This window comes from Myotis myotis, unplaced genomic scaffold (genome assembly GCF_014108235.1).
Source record: "Myotis myotis isolate mMyoMyo1 unplaced genomic scaffold, mMyoMyo1.p scaffold_m19_p_15, whole genome shotgun sequence".
In the NCBI taxonomy this organism is placed as follows: Eukaryota; Metazoa; Chordata; class Mammalia; order Chiroptera; family Vespertilionidae; genus Myotis; species Myotis myotis.
In genome coordinates this window covers 3171933-3189031 of record NW_023416319.1, presented here as the reverse complement: position 1 = coordinate 3189031, position 17099 = coordinate 3171933, and the positions used below count along the sequence as shown (strand labels likewise).

The 17099-nt window shown below is 57.3% G+C and overlaps 1 protein-coding gene across 13 annotated transcripts in view; it reads left to right on the top strand.

The window, feature by feature from the left end:
* The first annotated feature begins 8476 nt into the window (after nucleotides 1–8476).
* EBF3 (EBF transcription factor 3) overlaps nucleotides 8477–17099 on the top strand; it is a 113911-nt gene continuing 105288 nt past the window's right edge. For 7 of the 13 annotated variants that reach the window (XM_036335692.1, XM_036335689.1, XM_036335682.1 and 4 more), the window contains exons 1-6: nucleotides 8479–9170; nucleotides 9270–9426; nucleotides 9780–9843; nucleotides 10570–10625; nucleotides 13605–13678; nucleotides 15279–15347. In XM_036335692.1, the coding sequence (XP_036191585.1) occupies nucleotides 9037–9170; nucleotides 9270–9426; nucleotides 9780–9843; nucleotides 10570–10625; nucleotides 13605–13678; nucleotides 15279–15347 (554 nt within the window). In that variant the 5' untranslated portion in view covers nucleotides 8479–9036. Of the gene's footprint in view, nucleotides 9171–9269; nucleotides 9427–9779; nucleotides 9844–10569; nucleotides 10626–13604; nucleotides 13679–15278; nucleotides 15348–17099 lie in introns of all 13 variants that reach the window. The other 6 variants (XM_036335681.1, XM_036335690.1, XM_036335683.1 and 3 more) reach the window with 2 other exon arrangements.

Below are 17099 nucleotides of genomic sequence, written 5' to 3'. Positions count from 1 at the left end.
GGGAACGTGGGCAGGCGCCGGGCCGCACACCCTCCCGGCCCGCCGGTGGCGTCACCGACACCTCGCGGCCGGTGCGCCTTGCGACGCCCATCGACTGAGCGGTGCAGGTGAGCGCGCGGGGGCTGCTGGCGATCCCGTCGGGGGCTCCCCGCCCAGCCCTCCCGCCCCCAGGGGCCACGAGCCAGCAAAGTTGAACTTGGCGCTTGGCGGGCCGGGGCGCCGGGCGCGGGCGGGTTGGGGTGCTGCGTGGGCTGCGGGGCCCCTCGAGGCCGGGTGCGCTCTCCTCGCCAGCGGGAGCGCGGGCGCTGTGGCGGGGGGCGCGCGGGGCTGGGGACGCGGGACCCCGCGCCGTGGGCGGTGCCGCGGCCTGGCCTCCCCGTGAACTTCTGCGCTGCGCGCTGGTGGCCAGAGAGCAAGGCCTGGGCGGCCTCCTGGGGTCCGGGCGGCCCCTCCTCGTGGCCTTTCCGCCAGGGCCGCCGGAAGGGAGCTCGTGCCGCGGGCCCTCGGCGCGGGGGAGGCGCGCGCGGGCGCGGAGGAGAGTGGGGGTCCCGCAGATTGAGTTGAAGGACCCGGGATTTTTCAATCCTCGCCCCTCCCCCAATGCAAAAGTGAGACCCGCAGAGGGCGGGAGGGAGGGAGGGAGGGAGAGGTTCCAACGCCGAGGTGCCTGGACGAGAACGCAGGAAGCAATTAAAACTCCTCCTTTCGGATTAACAACCAAAAATTGATCGATGTGTCAGGAATACCGCTGATTTATGAACGGTGCTTATTTCTCTGGTATGGAGAATTTTATGTTCTCCAGGTGAAACCGAGTTCACCCAGCTCGAGCGCAGATTGATGTTTTAATAAAAATAAATAAAGGGGGAAAGCTCGCCTGGTCTTTGGGGACATCAAGTCTCAAATCGCAGAGTTAGACTAGCAAATCAAATTGCATTATCTTCACATTTCACGTCTTTTAATCGTGTTCCTAAACATCGCAGGCGGGAGAGGCCTTTATTTGGAAAGTTTTAATATAGTGCTTAAAAGTTCGCATCACTAAGCAATCAATGTTTCATAAGCAAAATAGCACGGGGAGAGTCGGGTAATTGTGACAAGTGGCAGGCGTCGCGGTGCGGGCGCGGGCGGCGGCGCGGAGGGAGGAGGAGCCGGCCCTGGACCAGAGGGAGGCGGCGGCGGCGCCTGTAGATGGCGCCCTGGCCCCACGCTAGGCTCGCCGCTGCGCTCAGCCCGGCGGCGCACGGGCGGGGAATTGGCGGGGGCGCGGGGCGGGCGCGGAGCTCGGGGCGCCGCACTTGCAGTGGACTTGGACCAGGGCAGCCGGGCTCAGCACGAAGAAAAAAATAGAGTTTATTGCTGGCATTTTAATGTTTGAATTGTTGGTGGCGATGGGGGTCCATGAGCCTGGGTCCTCCCTGGGAGCCGAGGGGTTTCCCCGGGGAGACTCCAACCCGGTTGGGGCTCGGGCCTGGTGGCGACTGCTCAGCCCCATTCCCGGCTCTGCGGGCGCGCGGCCCGGGAGGGGCACTGGAATGGAGATGCGCGTGGGTGCGGGCGAGGGTCGGCGGCGCGGCGGCAAGGACACCAAGTTCAAAGCCTCCCAGAGATCACCCCCCAGGGCGGCCAGAACCGCCCAGAGGCCGTCCCGCCCGCTCCCGCGCCCGCGCCCGCCCCGCTGCCTAGACTGGCGGCGTACTCCGCTTTGCAATGTAAATTTCAGCGGGACAAATTGCTTATTAATAGTCTAGAAGAGAAGCGGGTTTCTTTCTTTCTTCTTTTCTTTCTCTGTTTTTATTTCTGCATGGCCCCTAGCTATGCCCTGGGCAGCCTCACCACCCAGCAGCTTTCTCTTCATTTCAATATCCTAAAGAAAATGCAAATTTCCACCGTGTGGCCTTTTAAAAAAGTTAAATTAGCAACAGTTTTAAGTGACTCCATTAGTATGGGAAACAGACACACGTTTAACGTGGGAATAGCTTCCTTTTAACGGACTCATTTTGGACTGCAAATTTAGCAGACCTTCAGATTGGTAAAGAATCGCGTCTTGGCTAAATGCGTCGCCAAAGGCGCCTCCTGCGCCCCCCGCAGGGCCTGCGCGGGGCTTCCCTGGACGGGTCATCCCGCCGCGTCGCCCCGCCGGACCCCGACCCGCTCGCGGATCACTTAGAAGTTGTGCGAACGTGAGCTTAAGGGAAGAGGTGCTTGGCACATTTCTGTCCAAGGGCAGAGGTGCTCTCGCTCCGCTTCCGTTCTTCGTCCTCGCTGTCCCCGAAGCGGAGACAATTCCCGGGCGGATTGGCCAGACCGGCCACTGCCGGCCCCCGCCCTACTTTTGCTCCCGGGAATGGATGTGTACGCGCCATTCAGGTGCGGCTAAGGAGTGGCTGAAGAGGACGCCAATCCCCAACCCATTCTGTCCACTCCTACCCTTGGTTTTCTACCACCCCAGCACCTTTGCCCGTGTTAGCAAACCTGGGTTGCCAACCAGAATTCTATTAGCGAACGTTTGCGTTCCCGTGGCTCCCAGGTGAGGGGTATTCAGTTCTGTGCAGGGGTCTGCCTGCCCCCTCCTTTGCCTCGAAGCAGTCGCCAGGCACTGCCTTCTGCCCAGGAAAGAGTTAAGATTTACTGCGAGCCGAGAGGTCTTGTTAGGATGTAATCTGCATTTTTAAACTACTGCGTAATAAAAAGTGAGAAGTTTGGAGACACCTTTCTTGATTATACCTTTGGCGATACTTTAGGTTTTACATTTAATTTGCATTTTGTTCTTAGTGAATATTGAAGTCTTGAGTGGAGGATTGAATTTTATTAGGACATCTGGACTGACAATATCAAATCAGACACCAGTGTCCCAAAGCATGCTAAAATTTCAGAGTTAATTAGAACGCAGTGTGTTTAATTAAAGCCAATTATAATATTTGAAATTATCTGATCGATCCGTGTTCCTACAGTTTGGGTCTGTTTAGGTGTTGATTGGCGCATTCCGCACGCCCGGCTCTGTCTAGAAGCGACTCTGGGGGAAGTTTGCTTTGTGCACTGGAGGGGGCGGCGGCATTGGCGTCCAGGTGCCTGCTCTGGCGAAGCCTGCTCCCCTGCCTTGGGGCGCTGCTGAACGCTCCTCGGGAAATCTGGCTTTGTTAAGTGGCTGCACCTTTTCGGGTCCCAGGGACCCTGCCATGCACCAGCTGTCCTTTCCCAGCTGGGTGCTCCTCTGAGCTTCTCACGGAGGGGCAACCTTTTAGGTTGCGGGGTGCGTTGAGAGAAACCTGGCTTTCTGAAAGCGAGTGTTTGATTTGAGGATTCGCGGTCTGGCTGAGGAGCCCCCAGGGCCCACTCAGAACAGTGGGGGCAACCACAGTGAGTGACCAAAAGAATGAGAGAAAAGTTAGGAGACAATAAACGGTTCGATTTCTAATTCCGCACGTTGCAGGAGCCGAGGTGCGCCCTGGATTTTCCAGGGAGTGAGTGAGCGAGTTGCATGTGTGTCCACTGCCCCTCACACAGCCGGCCACTTGGAGCTCTACTTTCTCGCCAGCAAGGGCGTGGACGCGGCCTCCTGGGCCTTGTTCCGCCTTTGCAGATGCATGTGTGTGTGGGTGGGGCGGGGGAGGCAATTAGGACCAGGAGGCGGGTGCGTGCTCTGGGGGTCACGAGGTCAGCGAGGCCTAGGTGCACCGGACACGCAGGGGCCGCCGCCCAGCTGTTGGGGCCAGCAGGGAGCCGCGGTGGCCACCTGCCCCCGGGGTAGCTGGGAGCCGGCGCTGCTCCGTGGCACTCTGCTCTCCCCACCCCAGGAGGCGCTGTTTGTCAAACTTGGCCGCCTTGGCAGGAGGCGCCTGCCTGAATGTTCTCACCGGGAGAATTGTTCCCTTTGCAGTCCTTGGGTCTGGGCTCAGGAACCTTAGCCTCACAGAACGATGGAGGGTGGGTGTGTGTGGGACCCTTCAGCGTCTGCATTTTACCTGTGAATCCTGCCAGGCCTCCCACCTCCCAGCACAGGAGAGAGGAGGCCGCTGGTGCTCCCCATGCATTCGGGGCACGGTGCCCAGTTACTTGCCTCTCAGAGTGAGCGGGACTCCGGCCTGGCTTGGGTTCAGTCACCACATGTCTCTGGAGGGCCCCTTAGCCTCCGTCTCAGCGCAGAGAGCGAAGGCGCCTTCCCTGGGCCTGACAAACCCACCCGAACCTGAACCTGGCCTCCCCACCTTTGTGCGAAACTTCACAGGTTGGGGTGGCCTGATGCGGAGCCCTTGCTTGCCCGGCCCACCCGACCCACGGGCAGCGTGACCCCGCGATGCAAGGCAGAGCTTGGGGCCCGCATCACTGACCCGGGGCGGGCAGGGTTTGCCAGTGTGTGGCTGTTCCACCCTCTCCTGCAATTCACTGCACTTTCCAGGTGCCTCCTCCTGGGATTTCCTTCTTCTCGGCTCTCCTGGTCCTATGGCCTCCTTCCCTCCAGGGCCCGAGGTCAGTCTGGCTAAGGGTTTGGGGTTCTTCCTCTGGCCTCCGCCTGTGCTTGGCGCCGGCCCGGACCCCAGGCGGGAGCCAGGCTGGAGGCCGGTAGCCGCGCGGTATGACCATGACCCCCGGGCGCGGAGGACGTGGGGGCGGGCCGCGCCTGCAGCTCCGCACTGGCCGGGAGAGCGAGAACCGCCGGCCTTAGGCGCATTTGCTCGCACCGGTTCCCAGCACTCCGAGTGGCCTGGCCGCGCAGCCTGGGCCTGAAGCCACCAGCCCTCGGAGGGCCCCGCGCCTGTCCATGCCCGCGCACCCCCGGCCCAGGCTTCTCCTCGCCGGAAATGCACTTCATTACACTTTGGAAGGCTGGTAGGACGCTCGCAGGCTCCCCGGGCTCTGCTGCGAGCAGGAAGGGGTGCCCAGGAGTGCCTTGGATGCTGGGTGGGCTCTGCGCCCGGCCCTGCACCCCAGGAGCCCAAGTTGGCTGAAATTTCTGGGGGGCTCAGAGGCCGGAACCAGCCGGGCTCCCGCTCTCCAGGCCCAGCACCACTCAGCTGTGTTGGACCCGGGACCGAGGAGGTGCGATGGGGCAGTCCATGCCTGGCAGGGGCGGAACAGCCCCTGCCCTTGGATGGGAATTGGGCGCGGGTGGAGGGGCTTGGTGAGCCCGGCAGCGGGGGAGGACTAGCATGGCGTGACTGTCAGGGAGGCCGGGCTGAGCCGGAGTGCGGGCGCCGCACGGCTGTACCGACCAGCCCGGCCTTGGCGGGTGCCCTGAGAAGTGGCCGGGCGCTGCCAGGGCTCTGCGCCCTGCGTGCTGCTCCCCGAGCAGGACTCCATAGCCGGCAGGCGCCGTCTCTCTGAGGTCACTGCCTGCTCCCGCATGATGTGGGGAGGACAGCTGGGCACTGGCCATCTGACTGACTCCGGCGTGACATCTGGGAGCCCACTGGTGTGTGGCACGCGAAGCGCTGGATGCCGCTATTTAAATGCAAATGTGAGGGGGCTCATTGAAGCCTCTCCCTGTAAATCCGCACAAAAGGAATACTTCCCACCCTCCGAGGAGGAGGCGGTGGGGCGGCGTAAGGGCCACCAGTGCAAATCACGTTGAGCCGGGCCTCCAGCCATAGTCGCCAGGGCTTGGGGGTTCCCAGTGAAGGTCAGGCCCCACCCAGGGGGCCCCTGGGAGCGCTCTGGGAGTGGAGGCTGGACCTGCAGCCTCGGAGAACCTGCGCAGCTTCCAGAGTGTCAGCCTGCCCTTCCCTTGGCTTCCCCTACCTGGGTACTTGGTGCCCCTTAGTTCCCTGGAGAGGGAGAGGGGACGGGGTAGGGCTCCCGCAGGTGGGGGCTGGGCTCAGGGGCACTCCAGTCTCCCTCAAGACTTCCAGGAATTGATCTGCAGCCCCTCCCCCTGCTTAGGGGCCTGGGTGCTGGGTCCCTTGCACCTCTCCAAAGCTGCTCGCACCCTACCAAAGCGAAAATCCGGGGCAGGGTCAGGTGGGGGCCCAGAAGGCCGCCCTCCCAGGCCGCTTTACAGCAGGCCCGTGCAGACCCTGCCCAGGCGGCCAGTCCTTGTGCTCACAGCGCGGAGCCAGCAGTGGAGTGACAAAAAAGATAAAGTTGGTGAATGATAAAGACCGTATTTTCCACGCTTTGGGTGCGGGACCAGATGATCTAGAAAATGAGCTGAAATGGATTCAGCCTCTGAGCCTGTTGTGAGAGCAGCTGATTCCCCCATTTCGGGCCAGATGGCTGCTGAACACAGATTTGCATTCATTTTCGCTTAATATCGTCCAAAACAGTGGGGCAGCTGCATTTGTTGTCAAAAAGGTTTAAAACCCCTTTTCTTTCTGGGGCAGGATCGTTACCTTATGCGATGGGCTTATGGAACTTTTTTTCCCCTCCCTCTTTAGTCAACAGTATCAGATTTAGAAGGATTTGTTTTTAAACCTTCTAATTTGGTAATCAGATTTAAATCGCCTTGGCGCGTGTAATCTGAATTAAAGATACTGTAAATGATTTTAAGCATGATACTTTTCGTTAGTGCGAGGAAGGGGGCACCTCCAGTCGGGGCTGGGCATTTTAGGAAGTGTGCGACAAAGGAAGTATTGTTTCCTATTTCCAACTTCATCTTTCCCCAAAAAGGCATTTTGCAGAGCCTGACAATAACGCCGGCCTGGCCCGTCAGCCGCCTTGCGGGAGCCCCCAGCAGCTCAGCACGCGGAGACAAAGCCACTTCTCAACCCCACCCTCCCCCGATGGCCAACTTTATGCCCTGTTGTCTCTCCGGGAAGACCGTGTTCCCGGCTACACCCGGGCTGCTGTGGGTGGAAAGCTCGGGGCTGATTAGGAATACAGAAATTTTCTTTTAATTTATCGTGAATAGTTTCCATACACTTTGATTTAAGGTTATTAACATTCTATAGACAGTGGCATCTTTAATATGTGGCGATCGCTTCTAAAGACTAATCTCATTACCCTCAAATAGTCATAAAATATGATTTTATTATACTTACGTATTTAATTAGACGACCAGCACCGTAATGGATTTTGAGATGGGACCGGCGCAACAGCTTTGATAATTCACTTATCTTTGGCAATAGTCATTAACCCCCAACACCAGCAAAATAGATTGCTTTCCAACACATCTTTTTTTTCCCCCCTCACCCCTTCCAAGCGGCGTGGGGGTCCCCAGACAATGTAAATCGGACTTCGATTTTCCCGATTAATTAAAATATTAATGTACACACGCGGCCAATTCATAAAAAAGGGAGCGTTACTCCAGACCGGGGGAAGAGGCTGCCCTGCGACACCCTTGCGCCCTGGAACCTGTTTTGGTTTTGTTTGTTTTAATCAAAAGGGCCTGATTCCTCTTGGCAGGAAAGTGCCAGGGCAGCTCTTGGTGGTCCCCGGGGTCTGCAATCGGTGTCCCGCAGACGTCCTTTGGGCGGGCGGGGCGCCTGGGCTCCGAGTCCCTGCTGCTGGAGCCTGGCCGCTGGCCCGCGAGCTGTTGGCTCCCCACTCCCCGCTACCCTCCCGATTCCTCGAAACCAGGTCGGGAAGACGCGCGCCGCGCGCTTACCCGGGCCGGTGGCACCGAGGACGGGACCCGAGCGCCCGTGGCGTCCACTGGGCTTTTAGAGAGGCCGGCGCCAGGGAGGGCTGGGCACCGCGCAGGGCGCGCCGCCGGACACCCGGCTCCAGGTCGCCCTAGAGCCCGGCGCGCTTCCTGCCAGCCCGAGCGCCCGGAGCCTTCTTTGTTACTCGCCGCGGCTAAGGACAGGCCGGGGGCCGGGGTCTCCCGTGGCCACCAGGAAAGAGAGAGCATCTGGCAGAGTCCGCCTCCGACGTGGGCCCCAGCCCGGCATTCGGCGGCCTCCCCGGCAGCAAACACTGGCGTCTGGCGAGGCCCAGACGGGGGCGGGCCGGCCCCCTCCAGCAGCCTCAGGTCTGCGTGGAAACCAGGCTGAGCTCGGCCCCGCCTAGGCTGGGCGCCCTGCTCCCCCCACTGCCGCCCCCAGCCCTTCGCTGGCCCCTCCAGCTGCCTCCCTGCGGCCTGCTCGCCTCTTCTCACTTTCCCCTTTTCTCTTCGGGCCGCCCCAGAGGGAGCTGCGGCCCCTTGCATTTATGGCATGCATTTGGACAACTCGGGGTGCCTGGGCATGTTACCCCCTCCTTTCCACCGTGTTCTGACTGTCTCTCTGAATCGGGGAGGAGGAATTAGGGGGGCCAGGCTGCCATCGTGCACTGGTTGTTTCATTTCAAGATTTATTTGGGCGAGTAGGAACTTCCCAGGCTGCGGGTGGGCGCGAGGAGCCGCGGCGTGTAGCCCGGGGCGGCCGCGGCGCTGGGTGGCGCTCGGCGGCGGCGGGGCTCGCGGGGCTCGCGGGGCTCGGGCCGGCTCGCGGCGCCGTCAGGCAGTCAGTCGGCGAGCGCGGCGGCGGCGGCGAGGGGCGCGGCGAGGGGCGGCCGCTCCCATATATGGCGCAGGCACCGCCCCCCGACGTCACCTTCTGACAGCGCGGCTCCCGGGGGCTTCGAGTTTTGGCTCCCGGGAAAGGGTCCATTCCTCGGGGAGAGAGGGCTGAGTTTTGTGCGCCTCCGTCCGCTGCGCGCGCCGCTCCAGGCCCCGCCGCGCCCCGCCTGCGCCCGGGACTGCGCCGCGGCACTCACTGCCCCGTTTATTTGTCTTTGGAGCAGGCGGGCCGCGCCAGAAGCGGACGATCCCGCAGTGTCCTGCAGCCGCGGACGCCGCCCGGCTAGGATGACACCACGTTGAGCGCGCCTGCAAACAACAACAACAACAGCCAGCGCCGCGGCCGCGCGTCCTGTTTCTCCCGCTTCTCCGGGGCGCCGCGCCGCCACCGGTGTCGCCGCCCCCGCGCCCCCCGGCCGTCCGGAGCGCCCGGCCGCCGGTGTATGTCGTGCCTGCCCGGGACGGGCTGAAGCCGGCGGCGGGCCGGACCGCAGGCGCCGAGCAGGGCCAGCGCGGCCAGGGCAGACGCCTGCCGCCGAGCCCCGAGCGCCGCTGCTCGCGGAAGCGCTGTCGGCCGGGCGCTGCGGCCGCCGCCAGCAGTTTTCATGTTTGGGATTCAGGAGAATATTCCGCGCGGGGGGACGACCATGAAGGAGGAGCCGCTGGGCAGCGGCATGAACCCGGTGCGCTCGTGGATGCACACGGCGGGGGTGGTGGACGCCAACACGGCCGCCCAGAGGTACGTACCGGCCGGCCCCGCGCGCCCCGGCCCCGCCGCGGCCCCGCCGCTGGCCGGCGCCGCGCTGCTCACCGGGCCGCTGTCTCTTTCCTCCCGCAGCGGCGTGGGGCTGGCGCGGGCGCACTTCGAGAAGCAGCCGCCCTCCAACCTCCGGAAATCCAATTTCTTCCACTTCGTGCTGGCGCTCTACGACAGGCAGGGGCAGCCGGTGGAGATCGAAAGGACCGCTTTTGTGGACTTTGTGGAGAAAGAGAAAGTAAGTGCGAGCGCACGATCACACCCTCCATCTTTCCAGAAGTGGGAGGCAGGCGGTGCCCGGCGCGGTGGCGCGGAGAGCCCCCTCGGCGGCGGGGACGGCTCCGCCAGGCGCCCCCGCCGCCACGTGCGCCCGCCGGCCCGCGGAGGGCTGCGCGACTGCCGCGCGCCCCCGGACTCACGCGGGGCCAGGAGGGCGCGGGCTGCTAGCAGGACAGTGACATCACCGCGCCGCTCCGAGTAGGAATCCTGCGCTGCGTGAGGCCGGGGGGCCTCGGTCGTGCAGGGGGACCGAGCGCGGTGGCCGCGCGGACGCCGGCCGCACTAAATGCAATTATTTGTCGTTACTTTCAGGAGCCCAACAACGAGAAAACCAACAACGGCATCCACTATAAACTCCAGCTGTTGTACAGCAATGGTAAGTGGCCGCTGCCGCTGCCTCCCCGCCCCTGCCCGGCTCCCTCGCTCTCTCCTTGCCCGAGATGCTTAAAGGACATAAAGATTTTGAGATTAAAATGACATGGATGTAAACACGAAATCTTCTCATGGCATAGAAGGAAAACAAAACATAAACGATCAATAAGTCGATGGCACTTCACATGATTAACCGGTAGGGCTTGAAGTAGAAAGTAAAAAGCAGGTCGATAGGCGCTCCAGCTGAACATCACTTCTAAGTGACTTTTTTCAATTTTGCAAATTAATGTTAATTATTGAGATGCGGGTGGCTCGGGTAAACCGGGCGTAACTTGCTGCCCGGGCTCCAGGTTCTTAAAAATCCTCGAGAGACATTAGAAAGAGTTCAGACTCTGTTTCCATATCTTGCTTTCTGTTTTCTAAAAATAAATGACCACATGGGCCTGTGGGTATGGCAGCCAGGCCTGCACTCAGCTGGGCACATTTCTTGCACCTTTCAAGGCAAACCCTGGGAGTCCTAAGGTTAATTAGGAAAAGAAAAAAAAAAGCGAGAAGCGATTGGGGTTTTCTTTCTTGCCTTTTAAAAGGCCAAGCCTTAAGTTTGCTGCATCATGTGGCTGCAGTCCCTGAGCCCTGGACTTCCTGTGCCCGGGTGCCCGTGCTAAACTGATGGGTACTTCTCTCTCTCTCTCTCTCTCTCTCTCTCTCTCTCTCTCTCTCTCTCTTGCAGGAGTGAGAACGGAGCAGGATCTGTATGTTCGCCTCATAGATTCCATGACCAAACAGGTGAGAAAGTTTAAGTGTCTGCATGAGTTTTCACTGCTCAGCTGGGCTTGTCCCGGGTTCAGAGACTAGCAGACTGACAAATGGATCTGTGTGTTTTTGTTTTTCACTTAGTTTCCTTGACATGCTAATGAGAATTCCATATTTATTGGAATAAATGAAGCAATTGGTGAAATAGTTTAGGTTGTCATTAGAACAGGACAGATATGCTTTATTAAATGGCTTGTGATGGGATTCAGATTCTCTCTTAATTAATTATGGTAATTAATATTTGACAGAAAAATTCCAAGATGCCTCTTTCTGTGTATTTTTAAACGCGTGTTTTTGTTTTGTTTTTTGTTTCTCTCTCTCTCTCTCCTTGGAATCATTTCATTGATTTTTTTCTCCCTCTAACAATGGCAACTAACTCCTTCCCAAAGCCCAGGGAGTGGGGCTTGATGAGTTCACTCTTCCTCCTTTCCAGTGTGATGGTCTAGTAACACGAGACGTTTATTTGAATTTAAAAGTTAAATGTGTTGGGGTGAAAAGTCACCTTGTTCTCCTCTGGTCCATCTTCACCTCTCGGCCCCCCATCTCCATAATTCAAACTCCGAGCTCCAGGGGTCACCCAAACCCGCCCATTGCTCCGTGAGCCGCTCTGGCTCCTGCTCCCACCCTCTGTCATACCTTGTAAATAACATAATTACAAGCAGGTCCTTATTAAATTATTTAACCTGTCTTGGTCAACTTTTCCGAGGATAACTATTGGCTCTCGGAAATGTCATTAAGTGCAGAAAAGCACTTCCTTGCTTTTTGACGTTGTGCAGTTTCTGGCTGGGTTTGTGCTGGGTGGTACGTTGTTGTTCAGTTGTTTTAAAGATCCCCCCCCCCTTTTCTTAAAAATAGAGGTTGGGGGAGGGGCAGGTCCGATGTGTAAATTAAATCCACTTGGCACAGATTGATTTAAAATACAGTTCCAGGCCGGGCTTCAGGCTTGGAAATGAAAGTGGAGCCTGGGTTTCTGATGCGAACTTGAAGAATGCGAGCCAGTGAGAGCGCCTCCCGGCTTCTGCAGCCAGGCGCGCGTGCCTCCCGCTCTGCTCCCCAATTAGGTTTCTGATTTTACTTCCCCTCTAGAAAGTTTGTCCTTCCCTAGGCAGCCTGCGTGCTAGATTTTAATGTCTGCCGTGCAAAACAGCGCGGTTTTCTCTGAGAGTAAAACACAGATCTGATGCTAAACTCCGCTCTTTCTGACGAAGACAGGCTGTGTGCCCTTCGGTCATGTTTTCACTCGGATGCAGGGAAGCCTCTGGAGGTGCGGCTGCTGGTGGACGGGGTGCTTTTATTTCTTTGTATGTAAGGACTGATGTTTTCAGAGAGCGCTTCGGTGGGAGGCAGCGGTGGAGGTCGGCATCCCTAAGTTTTCCTGTTGTTTCGAGAGCAGGAGGGCTGGTTTCAAGTGCACTTTTATTGTTCATTTAGCCACGGACCTTTGCAGTATAAGCAGGGCTGGAAATAACGGCGTTTAATCTCCTCTCACTGACCGGATCGAGGGGGAAAAAGGAAAGAAATAGCCCAGTAACTGATCAAAGAGTCAATGGTGCTGAACCGACAGTTTATGGATTTCTGTTTGTGTTACAAAATAAAGAATAAATCAAATACAAATACGGGGCTCCATCCGAGGAGAAGCCGCGCTCTCTTGGAAGAGCTGGTGCCCGCTGCCCGCCCTGTGGCCCTGGGCGGCCCGCTGGCCTGCGGTGACACCGTGGTTTGGAGCAGGGTCCGGGGAGGCTGGGGGAGAGCGGCTCCCGGGGACCTGGCCCTCTTCCCAGAGGGAAGCCGGGTTTCCTCGGCAAAGGGCTTTGTCCGCCTGGAAGTGGAGGAGGGAGTCAGAAGTGCCCGAGGAGGTTGGAAGTAATTTCCAGATAATTGGGGGGTGGGGTGGGGGTGGCGGGAACTGGAGAGGGGACTCCCCTCCCCCTTCCGTGGAATTTTCAGCCGGGAACTTGCGGCTCCTGGCCCCCCCGCCCTCTGCCCCTCCTCCGGTGGCCTTTTCCCCCCTTCTTTCCTTTCCCCCTTTCTCCCCCTCCCCGCTGCGGGCGGTGGGGCCGGGGCGGCTGGCGCAGCGGCCCCAGCTCGGGTTCCCGGCGGGCGGAGCTGGTGAGCGCCGTGGTGAGCGCACCTAGGGCTGCGCACCATCTGGCAGAGCCTCTGTTCAAAACCTACCGGAGCGTGTGCGCAGACACTGCCTTCTTCCCCGAGAAAAATCCTTGTTAGCAGTTTCAAAATAAACACCAGATTGGCCATTAGCACTTTATTTCCAAATACCATCCCGCGAGGAGCACGTGGCCGCGCAGGGCTGGGCGCCTGGGGCCGGAGGAGCGCTCCTGCCCGGAGCCCCGGAGGCCCGGCCGGCGGCCACGTGAGGCTGCTGCGTCCCGGCCCCAGAGCGCCCACGGCGTGCAGAGCCGGCGGCCGGGGCGACTGGGCCGGCGGACGGCCCACCTCCGGAACCTGGGTTTGAACTCGGGCTCGGCTGGGCCCGGGGAGCGCACAGGGCTCCCGGCAAACTCCTGCCCCAGCCGGCTCGCCCTGCTTTAGTCACAGCTGTTCTCAGCGGCCTCTCCCAGCACACATTGGAATTTGATGTAGACAATGGCCCGAGGACGCGGCCCAGCGGCGGTGTGGGTCGCCGAGGGGCTGGGAGCCCGGTGTGCCTGGACCAAGGTGCCATGGCTCCCTGAACCCCCGCCTTGCCCCCACCCAGGAGACTGAAATCCTCTGGAGTTGAAAGCCCGAGCTGGCCTGGAGGGCGCCCGGGAGTGGAGGCCTCCTTGGCTGAGCCTTCCTCTGGGTGACCCGCCTGGAGGGTGGCCTGGGTGGGCCGTGCTGCCTCCCCCAGCCCTCTGTGCACCTGCCCGCCAGCTGGGCCTTGAGGCTGGGGCAACTGGACGCCAAAGCCAGGGCGCCGTGTAACGCCCGCCTCTGCATGTCCCCGTGCAGGCCATCGTCTATGAGGGCCAGGACAAGAACCCGGAGATGTGCCGTGTGCTGCTGACCCACGAGATCATGTGCAGGTGAGCGGCGGACGGGTGAGCGGCGGGTGGGTGGGTAGCCCTGGCGCCAGCTGCAGCCACAAAGGATGCGCAGTCCTGGCGCCTCCACCCGGCTTGGCTTTGGGATGGGGTTCGATTGAAATGTAATCGGCTGGCCGCAAGCCGCAGCCCAGGAGCCGGGCTCACTTCCCCCACGACAGCGACGATGGTCCCCGCAGCTGGCTGGCAGCTCAGCAGAGCCGATTAACGTGTTGGCCATGTCGCTGTGATACCAGAAATGCAAAGGGTCCTGGGTGATGCCTGTGTCCTCCGTGCGGAGGAGTTAGGGATCACTCCCAGGCACTTGACTGCTTCCTTCTGCAGCGCCGGCATCCTGAGCCGTGCCGGCGGCTGGTATTGATAAAAGGAAACTGTACTGTGACAGAGCCGAGCATGTGAGAATTGGACTGTGAGTCTGTCAGTGAACCTCTTCCCTGGTGCAGCCAGGCGCCCTTCTTCCCAGGGTTGTTAGGCTCCGCTTTCCTGAGATCCCTGTCACAAGAGCAATTCCCCTCCTGCTTTTTTTCTAACGACCACAAGAGTTTCTCCCCTTCACGCAAATAAAAATGCATCATTGGCTTTGTACGTGCGGCTTGTGAAATATCGTGGCGAGGAATGACAAGGACCTGCGAGCCTGCGACAGTAGCGGGCCGCTGGCTCTGCGGGGCGGGCTCTGCCTGGCTGCGGTGCCGGCTGCCTCCATGCCATTTCTGAGCAGACATATTGTTACAGCACTAATATACAAAAGCTGACTTTTTCTCATATCAGGTAATAAATATAAATTACAACCAATAAAGTGGAATTTCTTTATTATCCACTTCTGCATGTACTGCAATTAACATAGAAAGCGCACAGATGTGATTTAAGCTCTAAGTGGAAGACTGTAGACTTTCTTTAATCACTTTAGCTGTCAGCTTTAAAAGGCTTTATATACTTTGCCTACCATATGGTGTTAATTTAGCTAATTTAGACATGTAACCATTATACAAGTATGCTTTTTTAAAATGCAAGAAGCATAACATTTTTGTTTCATTTCTGCTTTAATTAAAGTTTCAATAACAGCGTTAAGGTAGGCTTAAAGAAGGAACAATGGAAGTTTCTGATAGATGGATGCATGCTTTTGTGGTTATAATTAATAAATGCCCCAAAGAAATATTGGTTGAAGGTGGCATCTTGCATCTTTTCCAGAAATAACAGCTTGACAATTAGAGGTAAACAAAGCTGAAGCTGTGAAAAGTTATTCCCAAGCCTCCTGCCTCTCCTTCTCCTCAGTTCACTGCAAAGACAAACAGGGCAACATGTTTTCCATATTTTAGCATCACAATTTAGGTGGTAGCTCTGTTACCCTCCTCCTAGGAACAGATCTGTTCAACTCTGCTCCTTCCTGTAGAAAGTTACACCTTAAGTTTAGTCACAGAGCACATGAACCCACTGGGTTGAAAATTGCCAGTCTGCCTGGGTAGGATAACTTATTTTGTCGACTCCAGCCGCTTGACTGTCAGGCTTAAAAAAAAAAAAATTACCAGTCGGGCATAAAAGGATGACATGCATATTAAAACCCCTGTTTACAATTACTCCACAGCCGGTGCTGTGACAAGAAAAGTTGTGGCAATAGAAACGAGACGCCCTCAGACCCCGTAATCATTGACAGGTAAGGATGACTTCTTTATTTTTTTCAAAACAAAACCGCAGCCCCCGCCCCCCGCCCCAGCCTGTGCCTGGCTGGGTTTGCAGTGGCTCCCTGTCTGTGGGGCTGGGGCTGAGCTCCGTGCGCGTTGCCGTTTGTTGTCCGCGTGTGTTATCACGCACAGGTGGGTTGACTTGGAAACCTGGAGGCTGGCTCTGTGGGGATTCGGTAATTGCTTTCGAGTTGTCAAGGGAAGCAGTTTCATCTGCCACCGCTCTCACTGTGAGGAGCACTTTATGCCTAGAGAGTTTCTGGCTTTAAACCCAGAGATATGTCATAAAATGCTTTTTGCTAATTTGTTAACAAGTATTTCATTTTTGCATTAATTTTTTTTTTTCAATCTCGGATGATGATAGCCGAAGTTGAGACTTGGGTGGTGTTACTGTTGTAATTGTTGCCCAGTGTTAGAATGAATTTAATCTGCTCTCAATTAGTTGCAAAATGTCTCCTAATTTTTTTCCAATTGTGGCTGTCGTTTTATGTCAAGTAGCAAATATGTAACTAACAAACCAAAGTTGTTATAATTGAAACTAATTACACATGCTGGTTACATTTTCCAACATTAATATCCATCACTAGATGAGCTGTATGCATTCTTTACATTTGCTGCTCTTCATCTTGCTATTTATCATGTTCCTTGGGCCACATTGCATCCTTTAAAGCTACTAATCATCAGCCCTAATCGTGTTAATGTGCGTTTGCTGTTGCTTTAGCTGAAACAACAAATACACTACCCCCCTGCCCTCCTCCGGAGCACCCCCCCCCCGCCCCCCCATCGCTGGGTTTCTGTGCCCTGGAGGAGGGAGGCTTTCTTTCTCCCAACAATGGGGAACAACAGCCAGAGGCCCAGGGTGTGATGGGCTGGGGGTTTTTTGAAACTGGTACCCAAATCGAATAAATGCTAGACGTGTACATATGACTCCAGTTTTGTGAAGCAGAGGTTTAGGCCGTTTTGAAGAGGGGTTGGATTTCAGCAGCTTTCAGGACAAAGTTATCTTTTGATCATGAACTTTGGCTGTCCAGTGTCTGAAAAATTAAACCCGGAAAACTCCATGAGTTAAGCCCGAGGAAATGTGGGCCTCCAGTGGAGAGCAATGCTAATGTTGAACTAGCTGGGATCGCTGTTTGCTTAGTGGGGAATGCTCGGTATCTGACAGAAGGGACGGCTCTTATTAGTAATCAAATAGGGCGGACCAGTTGTGGCCGTCACTCAGGCCGCGAGAGCAAGTTCAACACTTTGTCCAACTCCAGCTACAGAAATCAATAGCATCATATTTGTCTTTAGTGCGGTGGCCATGGAAATCTTCCAGCCTCAGGGTTGTTGGGCTCGTACCTGAATTTATTTTGTTTTCCGTGATTGGCTAGAAGTGTTTGAGCAGCTCTTGGCATCTTGTCTGACTGTAGGATGCTTGAAAAGGCAGCGCGTGCGTCTGCTCCTCACACAGCGGTGCGAAGTGCTTCATCTTCTGAGTGGTCTTCCATTTGTGATATTTGTACATTTAAAAAGCTGGCTTGTTTCCACGGCCTGAGGTTTTCAGCACAGCGCAGTGATCGAGTAGCCGCGTTGATTCAACCGATGTTTCGGGCGCCCTGTGTCCCCTGCAGAATCACTTTGGGGTTTGTGTAACAGCCCATCACGTATCGACTCTTGAATAACCTTTAATACTCAGTTTTATCACAGGATGGGAAATGTCTTCTCCCGCATGTGCAGAAATA